This window comes from Nuphar pumila, chromosome 2 (genome assembly GCF_984573655.1).
Source record: "Nuphar pumila chromosome 2, dmNupPumi1.hap1.1, whole genome shotgun sequence".
Taxonomy (NCBI): domain Eukaryota; kingdom Viridiplantae; phylum Streptophyta; class Magnoliopsida; order Nymphaeales; family Nymphaeaceae; genus Nuphar; species Nuphar pumila.
In genome coordinates, this window is record NC_143250.1 from 22,332,600 (window position 1) to 22,342,349 (window position 9,750).

The 9,750-nt window shown below is 37.8% G+C and overlaps 1 protein-coding gene across 2 annotated transcripts; it reads left to right on the forward strand.

The window, feature by feature from the left end:
• Nucleotides 1-613: 613 nt before the first annotated feature.
• On the forward strand, nucleotides 614-6,431 carry LOC149845015 (short-chain dehydrogenase TIC 32, chloroplastic-like). 2 transcript variants are annotated; one of them, XM_089995442.1, is made up of 8 exons: nucleotides 614-804; nucleotides 2,526-2,757; nucleotides 2,873-2,952; nucleotides 3,731-3,884; nucleotides 4,120-4,198; nucleotides 4,365-4,449; nucleotides 5,905-5,951; nucleotides 6,056-6,431. In XM_089995442.1, the coding sequence occupies exons 1-8, from the start codon at nucleotides 696-698 to the stop codon at nucleotides 6,212-6,214; spliced, it is 945 nt and encodes a 314-aa protein (XP_089851568.1). In that variant the 5' UTR covers nucleotides 614-695; the 3' UTR covers nucleotides 6,215-6,431. The 2 variants fall into 2 exon arrangements, with proteins under 2 accessions (XP_089851568.1, XP_089851567.1); XM_089995441.1 differs by having other exon boundaries at nucleotides 618-804; nucleotides 4,362-4,449.
• Nucleotides 6,432-9,750: the final 3,319 nt, after the last annotated feature.

Sequence of the window (9,750 nt, forward strand, 5' to 3'; positions counted from 1 at the left end):
CAAAACAATTATTCATCCGCATCAAAAGCAAAAAGTAAACCGTTTGACAGCTTAATCACAATCGTTATTATTGTAATTTGACTTATGATTTGATTTGAGTTAAAAGGCAATAATAAATACATACCCTTGTTTGGCAGTTTTCAAGAAACAATAGCTCATATCTGGTATTTTAAAAACATAAGGCCCATTTTTTAAATTAAGAGCAGAAGGTCCTCCCTTAAATAGATTTCTCTCTTAATAATTTCAACGTATTATTGTCATTTGCCTCATCTTAATTGAGATTTAACTTGAGTTAATGATCAATAATAAAGATAGGTAGGTGCACTTTGACATTGTATTAAAGTCGCTCACGTGTTTGCTTGCATCACTTGCGATCTAGAATTACGCGTGAATCCAATTTGCTAGATTGACAACGTGATTTTGAATTATCAAAATAACCTCAGGTGTGAATTTAAAATCTCACTATTTTATTTTCTCACGTTTGCTTGCACGTGAGGAATGAGACAAACGAGAATTCTCATTTGAGCCAAGAAAACGTGCTTTACAATAGAGTCAAAAAAGGAGGGGTGATGATGCTCTGAATTATTTAAGTTAAAGGTGGCGACGATCAGCGGGTCCAACAAAGAAGGAACGTCTGAGCTTATAAACGGATACCAACTTGGAGAAAATTTGTTTTGAGAGAAGAAGAGAAGAAAATGGTGTGGCTGTTGGCACTCAGGGGGCCTTCTGGGTTCTCTGCTCGATCTACAGCTGAGGAGGTCACACAAGGAGTGGATGGGAGGGGCCTTGTTGCTATTGTCACTGGTGGGTGTCATCCTTTTTGCCTCTTTCTTTTCCTCTGTTTTCCTCTTTTTGGTGTAGAGAAATCAACATGGTGATTGTGACCCTTATAATTATTGCGTCTATGGTTATTGCCAGTAACAACTGAAGAATTCTATTTACTTGTTTTTGTGATTTTTTTTTGTTGAATGAATAGCTCTGGTGTCTAGTTGTGGTCATATGGAAATCTTGGCGTCAAAATTGGATATGGATTTTGTTTTTCTTTCTGTATTTTATTGAGCAAAGGGTTGAAGTCTGTGGTGTATCATTAGTTGGTTTGTTACTTTGGTGAGTTTTTGAAAGGGTTTATGTGGTTTTTGAGAACAAGGTGTTGAGAACTCAGTTATCTTGTTCTTCTTGGGTTTTTTTTTTCGGGGAAGAAAGTTGAGTCTCGTTTATAGGTTTGAAGAATTAGCACCATGAAGTTGATGAGTAGTCCCCTTGAAAGGAAAAGCAGAGAAAAGACAAAGAGGAAAACCAAGAACAAAATACAGTAACATAGCAATATAGAGTGCCCGCTAGAAACGGCCCCCAAAACAGAGCAAGTTACAACTCTGTTATCCTGAGCCAAAAATCCAACCCAAAGTCACAAACCATGAATTCCCACTGCTTAAAGGGTTGATTTTGTAAGATGTTTCTGTAGATATTGTTGTCGGAAAAGGAAAATTGAGATGTGGTCTCCAAATTGTACATAGGTGGTTGCTTAGAGGCAGAATTTTGTAAATTATGGTTCATTAAGATCTGTCTATGTGATTATGTACCTTTAAGAAATGAAAAGCGTGGTCTTCATGACTGTTGTCTTAGATTTGATAAGTTGAAACATGACCACCAGCTCATAGTGAGTTAGCCTCTTTTGTTTACTTTTTTCTTATTTAGGAAAGGGAACTGTCTGTCGGTGTGAAGAGTATCACAGATAATTGGAAATGTTGAACGGATGACCATGAAGTCAGATATTTCTTTTCCCCTTTTCATGTTTCATATTTAGATTTTTCTTAGTACAATATGGTTATTATTGATGAATATACTTAGGTTACTGAAGACAGGGACTTGTTCTCTGATTGAGGATGTGGTTGGTTATTGACTGAAATCTGGTAGAGAATCAAGGGGTTAGAGCAACGCTAATAAAAGATGGCCACCATCAAGCAAGAGGAATGACCATGGCAAAATAGAGTTGCAAAGGGGAATGGTTGAGGTGGCAGCTGAGATATGCACACGAAAAATTTTACAATGTAATTTAGGAAAAATATGACTGTTAGTAAAAGGGAGGCCCCTCCAATTAGCATGAGAAAGTGTGTGTGTGCGAAAGAGAGAGAGGGAGGTGGCACCGTTGATGATCCAGGGACCAATCTATGATAGGATGAACATAAGAAGATTCTGTAAGTCTGGTTGGCATGCTTGGACATGAATGTAGAACATGACATTTATGACAGAACATTAATATCCATGTGACGTGCATAAGACAAGTCTAGGAATGGAAGGAACAAGGGTCACAAGTGTATAATAAGCCATATATAGATATATAGATATATAGATATATAGATATATAGATACACACGTTTTTTAGATGCCCATGATGTCCACTGTAACTGAAATGCTGAACACGGGTTGCATCCCAGACTTGGATGTACATGACAGATTTCCCAATCAATACATTATTTTGTCTTCCAATTTTTAATATTTAGTGAATACATCTCTTGTATTTGCAGGTGCATCAAGTGGTATTGGTGCTGAGACAGCCCGTGTTCTTGCACTAAGAGGTGTTCATGTAGTTATGGCAGTCAGGAACACAGATGCTGGTAGAAATGTGAAAGAAACCATCATCAAGGACAATCCAACTGCCAAAGTAGATGTCATGGAGCTAGACCTTACCTCTAAGTCATCAACAAGGAAGTTTGCATCCGAATATAAGTCTCGAAATCTTCCATTAAACATTCTCATGTAAGAATGCACAAGAGCAGTTTGTCCTAGCTTGTTTGTCAAGTGGGTGAACTTGTAATTTGTACCTGTTTACTAGTAGCTTAAATCATGACACCTAGTTTTGTGTTATTTGAAGTAACAATGCAGGCGTTATGGCGACACCATATCTCCTCTCCCAAGATGGAATTGAACTTCAATTTGCGACAAATCATCTAGGTAAGTTTGTTGATTCAAACATCAAATTGTGTACTTTTATTCTGTAAGCATGTATAAAGCATAAGATCCTTTATGCTCAAGACAAGACATTTCTAGTGTTTACTATGGAACAAAAAAGATTTGATTAACTATGTTGAGATTTATCACATGTGGTTCAAATTAGCATATTTTAGCAGAATGGATTGTGGAAACAATCCTTTATTTTCAAATATCATTTTTGTGATGATATAGACTAGCTCTTGTTCTTTTTCAAAACTCTGTCTCAAAGCTGCTACACCTTTTTTACACAATCAAGAGTTTTGTATTTGACATTTTGGGTGCTGGCGCTATGCATATGTATCCAGTACTGGAGTTTGTAAAAGTAACATTTTCTTAGAGAACTTAGTTTGAATTTAAATAAGTGCATTTTCCTATTCTATGCTGTCTTCTAGTTGCCTTTTCTCCATTTTGGGAGAAAAGAAAATCTTCTTGTTCCAACAAGCAGCATCTTAATAAATGTGAGTATGAGGATGAGGCTATCTACTGAAAAATTGAAGCAAGTGCTGGAAATGCAATGCCTGATGTTCAATGCAGTGCTTTGGACGTGTGCTATGTGGATTTTGACTGTTATTTGATAGAAAGGGTGACAAAACATTATAAATGAACCTAAATGAGATAAGAGTTAAGGATATTTAGCTGCTTATCAGTGGTTTAACGCTAGGTAGCAATGAATCTTTCTCATGAATATGCTTTTGGAATTGGGAAGCCTGCTGACGAGTCTTTGTCATGCTCTTTGCAGGTCATTTTCTTTTGACAGATCTTTTGTTGGAGAAAATGAAAACCACAGCTCAGGAAAGTAATATAGAAGGGAGAATTGTCAACCTTTCATCTGAAAGTCACAGATATCCATACAAAGAGGGGATCCGGTTTGATGAAATCAATGATAAAGACAGGTACATCATTGTTTTTTCTGTGTTAGGTTGATTTTTGACAATGATCCGTCACTTCCCAATAGAAACATTGTTTTTCTATTTTCTTTTATCCACATTGCTCACAGAACAGATTTTCTCCAAACGATATAGGAAACTTAAATCGAGATTACTATTTCCCCTGATTCATCTGCTACTTTTAGAGGAATGTTCTAGAAACCAAAACTTTACATCATTGTTAACATTGTTAAATATGCAGGTATACTAGCTTGGGTGCATATGGACAGTCAAAGCTCGCCAATGTACTCCATGCCAATGAGCTTTCTAGACGTCTCAAGGTGTTCACATATTGAGTACATTTGATGAGGCCCAGAATTTGGGCTTCTGGGGCAGATTTTGCATAAAATTTGATTTTCACATGCAGTTTATGAAAAGAAAAATTCCCTTTAAATGGGGATTTTTTTACAAAATAGAAGCTTAACAGCCCTTCTCTTGTTGAAGCAGGAAGAAGGGGTGCAGATAACTGCTAATTCACTACATCCAGGAGTAATTGCCACCAACCTTCTGCGTTATCATGGTCTCATTAACAGTAAGCTATATCATCCTTGTATGTTTTTGACATCTTAATGCTTAGGATGCCATAAAGTAGCTTATGGTACCTTGTAAACTTGATTATCCTTCTAATGGATATTGTTTCTTCTATTTTGTATTTTACTCTGTTATTTTGCGTCATTTCCGAAAGGTTTCAGTTGCTTTTTGCATTGCCTGTGATGCTATATTTTAAAGACATATTCTATTGTTTCATGTATGCGGATACCAAACTTTATTTTCAGTCACAAATACTTGTTCTCTCATGTATCAAAACAAGGCTTTCCTATGTCCTACAACAAAGCCTTTCTTAAGAAAAGTGTTTATATTCCACATGAGAGTCATGTTCAATTGCTACACTGGTTTGTGGTGGATCGTGCCAATTGCTTCATACTTCGTCAGGAAAAAGGTTTTGTATGAATAATTTGAGACATGAAATTCTCTAATCACATTTGGAAGTGCTTGGATAACTATATAACAGCAGGATAATTGGTACATTTTTACTATTTTCAGAACTGATCTTCCTAAGTATTGATTGACTTCTTAAACCAGATTCTTGGATCCTTCTCTTCTCTCTTCCCCTCTTCACTTGACTGTCCATTTATTTACAAGCTTATTGAGCCTGTCATTTGTCATGAACATTATAAACAGAGTATTGAATGAGGATTATCTATCTCTTCATTCCTTCACTCAAATGGAAATTGTGGTTTGTCTAGGATTTGTTGGTTGTTTAAGTATGTCTCTTGACTAGGTTCCCGTCAATGGATATTCATGTACTGATGGTAGAAGCTAATTTTCTTTTCTTGGTTGACTATCTCTTTGTATCTGGATGACATCTTAATATCTTATCACTCATAAATCAGTTCTGAACTTGAAAATTTTCTTTTTTAGTTTCCCAAAAAGAAAAGATCTACAATATAACTAGGTGTATAGTTTATGAGATACAACCAGTTCTACATCACATTTCAACTATGACATCATATTTATCTTTTCCCTTTTTGTTTGTTACATATGGAATACTTTATTTTTGTCGCACTAACTTTAGGGCTTGTTTTTCTATTTTATCATGTCCTTTAACTTTTCCTTTACATCGGTCCATGTTGGACATATCTGAAACTAAAACTCATACAAATTAGTATTGGCCAGTAAGACACATGACAATGATGAACCATCCTAAGAAGATAAGTTGTTCAATATCTATGGAATTCAGTCAGGCTCATTTTTCTAAAAGTCCATTATGAAGTTAATGGTCCCTAGGCTAATCTTCTCCAACTTGGCTTCAGTTGTGCAGAGCATCATAGTATCCTAATGTTTTCAAAAACTAGGATTAGTTCAAGTAGTTCTTACAATCTGACGGCTTTGATTAAAAATTAAACGCTTCCTTGCAGCCTTTCTTCTTTTCACAATAGTTGCATGGTGTTCTTCAAGATGTTTAACAGTTTCTACTATATTGCAGACATTGCTCATTTAATCAGCAGATTTACATTGAAAAACGTGCAGCAGGTGCAGTTTAAAATCTTTTAGTCAATTCTCTCTTCAGACCTGGCTGCCTTTATCTACTTAAAATAATAATAATGAACGTGGCTTTATTTCATGTGTTTTCACAGGGAGCAGCAACAACATGCTATGTTGCATTGAATCCCCAAGTGCGAGGTGTAACTGGCAAGTATTTCTATGATTGCAATGAAACAGAACCGAGCAACCTTGCCAATGACCCAGAGCTGGCAAGAAAACTGTGGGACTTCAGTCTGGACTTGGTCCAGTGATATGCTTCTTTGGTTCGTGTGAGGGTGTGCTTCTACTGAATCAATGTCTTGATAACTAAAATCGTGTTGTGTGTGTGTGTGTGTGTGTGTGTGTGTGTGTGTGTGAGAGAGAGAGAGAGAGAGAGAGATCTGTGGAAGGAAGCATAAGTTTTTTTCTTTGTGGGCTTGGTATGTTGAAACACATAACTAGATATTCAGTGGCATTTATTTATATCAACTGCTTGTTTGGTGTGAATTATGTGATGGTTTTGGGCATTATACACGAGGAAATGGTCGTTGCATTTTAGTGCTATACTGAATGAGATCATGCCCGTGTCTGTGCCTTCTCCTTAGGTTCCTGATGATAGGTTGATCCACATTGAAAATAGAAAGTGATTGCATTCTCATACACGATCGTTTCAATGAATCTCCTGTCTTTCAATTTCTACTTCCATATTTCAAACTAGCTTAAATCTCTTCAGCACTTCAATGCATATTTTTGCAGACGCAATTCCTTGAAAGCTTTTATGTATGCCTCCACGTCCAAACTACCTAATTCAGGTTGTTGGGCCTACATCATTGATGTAGGCCCATATGTTCATCCTCCATTCTTCTAGGTTGAATTTTGTTCTCATGCCCTCCCATAGCTTTTTTCGAGTCACTTCAACGCAATCTTTTCCTCGCCAATGAAGGGTGGTACTGGACCGAAAATGGATGGGGTACATAACGTCGTCCCTTGTGGCACTCAACTGCGAATATCATAGCCACTCCTGTATAGAGAGGTGGCCTCAAAGACAGTGAAATGTAAATCATAATAGATGAGTCCATACTGTTGGGCTAAAACCCTGTGAAAACAAATAGACAAGGAGCGTACCTGGATTCGCCATTGATTGTGTAGGTGATTAGGCGTTCTCCTCAGCCGGTCGACGCCCACAATGAGCCCAGGCCTAATGTCGACGGTGAGCAGGACCCGTTCTGCTGCTCCTGTATGCAGAACAATATTTGGCAGGGAATTGTTACGAAATCTCATCATTTTCGTAACTCCAAAACCACTTTATATAATGAAGAATTGGGCAGTTACGTGAATGTGGTCTCTCCACATTCACGTAACTCCCACCCACTACCTCCATCATACAGTCACTTACGTGACCCACTAACATGGTATCAAACCAGGTCAGATTGCGGGTTGGACCCGTAACCCATAATGTCCAACATTCTCCCACTTGACCCATTGACACCAAAAGTGTACTAAATCGAGGTGTATACCGTTATCTCGATTTAATTCTTCATGTGGGTTCACATGCCACCCTTTATCACAAGGATGAATCGTATGAGTCAAGGATATGAACACCCCTTTATGAAATGTCATATTTTCTTGTACTACACTACAATTCACCTTCAGTGCTTAGGCATGTAAAGAAATTACCTTTATGAATAGGTTGGTCTCTCACCTATTCTATTGGTCCTTTAATATTGTTATTCTGCTATTCTCTCTAACCCATATGAGAGATTCTTTATGCAAAATCAACAATAATTCAAAACCTTTGAGAATCAAAATATAAACACAAATGTGATTACATAATGTATTGTCATACATCAGAAGGAATCAAAAAGACCCATCCCCTTTACATGTTGGGAATACAATCCCGGTGCTAGCCCTTTAGTAAGGGGATCCGCAGTCATTTCCTTCGTCCCAATTGTATCAATACATACCAAATGATTCTAAGCCATTTCTTTAACAACAACATATTTTAACTCCATGTGTCGACACGATGTTGAGCTCTTGTTGTTATTTGAAAAAAGACACGGCTGCTTCATTATCACAAAAGATCTTTAGTGGTCTCTCAATAGAGTCCACTATACCAAGACCCATAATGAAGTTCCTTATCCAAATGGCCTGTGACGAAGTCTCGTATAGAGCAATAAATTCCGCCTCCATGGTATGAGCAGCAGTGGTAGACTGCTTTCCGCTTCTCCATGAGACAGCACCACCCGCTAGAAGAAAAATGTATCAAGTAGTGGATTTTCTACTGTCAATACACCCTCCTAAGTTCGCATCAGAGTATCCAACGACCTCTAGGTGGTCAGCTTTCCTGTAGGTCAACATATAGTCTTTCGTTCCTTGTAAATAGCGCATGACCTTCTTCGCTGCCTTCCAATGCGCAATGCCTGGATTTGACTGATATCTACCAAGCATTCCCACAGCAAATGCTATATCAGGTCGAGTGCAGGTCTGCGCGTACTGTAAACTCCCAACTGCTGAAGCATATGGGACAGCATCTATCTGAGCCTTCGCAATATCATCCTGAGGACAGTCCTTCAAGCTCAATTTATCCCCTTTCACTATAGGTGCCGAACTAGGAGAACAATTCTCCATCCCATATCTTTTAAGAACCTTAAGGATATAGGATTTCTAAGATAGGCCAAGGACACCCTTAGTTCTGTTACGACGGATCTCGATTCCAAGGACATAAGTGGCCTCACCCATGTCTTTCATATCGAAATGAGAGGAAAGAAAGTCTTTTGTTTCATGTAAAAGACTCAAATCATCAGTTGCAAAAAGAATATCGTCAACATATAAAACCAAAATTATGAACTTACTCCCACTAGACTTAATGTAAATACACTGATCAATAATGTTTTCAGTGAATTCAAAGTTCATTATTACCTGATTGAACTTCTTATACCACTGGCGGGAGGCCTGTTTAAGTCCATAAATTGACTTATTCAATTTGCAAACTAAGTTATTTGAGTCGTCTATACTGAAACCAGGAGGTTGTTGCATGTATACCTCCTCATCCAGATCCCCATTCAGGAAGGCAGTTTTCACATCCATCTGATGCAGCTCTAAATCAAAATGAGCTACGAGGGCCATGATTATTCTTAATGAATCTTTAGTTGAGACAGGAGAAAAAATCTCATTATAATCAATGCCCTCTATCTGTGTGAAACCTTTTGCAACAAGCCTAGCCTTGTACCTCTCCACATGACCTTTAGAGTCTGTTTTGGTTTTGTAAACCCATTTACAACCAACAGGTCTAACTCCATCAGGTCGAGGTACAAGATCCCACACTTGGTTCTTTGCCATAGAGTCAAGCTCTTCTTTCATGGCATTGATCCAATGTGTTGATCTTTCACTTTCAATGGCTTCTGCAAATGTGAAGGGATCTTCATCAATGTCTATGAAATCATTTGACTCTTGTAAATACACCACATAGTCCGGATGGATAGCAGATTTTCTAATTCTAGTGGACCTCCATACAGGTGCTACAGGTGGCTCAAAATGAGCCTCTGCATCCTGTTGTTGTTGTATATCCTCATCAACAACCGGATCTAGTTGGGATTGATGTTCATTGACTGGACTTTCTCTTACATTACTCAAAGGAACAATGATAGAGAAAATCGGGTCATTATCCTCAGCAGGTGTAGAACCTGAATCCTGCATTTCCTCAAAATCAATATTTTGAGATGCATCTATCCCAACAGAACCATTTTCAAGAAATCTTGCTTTATCTGTTTCCACTATCTGTGGTGTATGAGATGGACAATAAAACGTA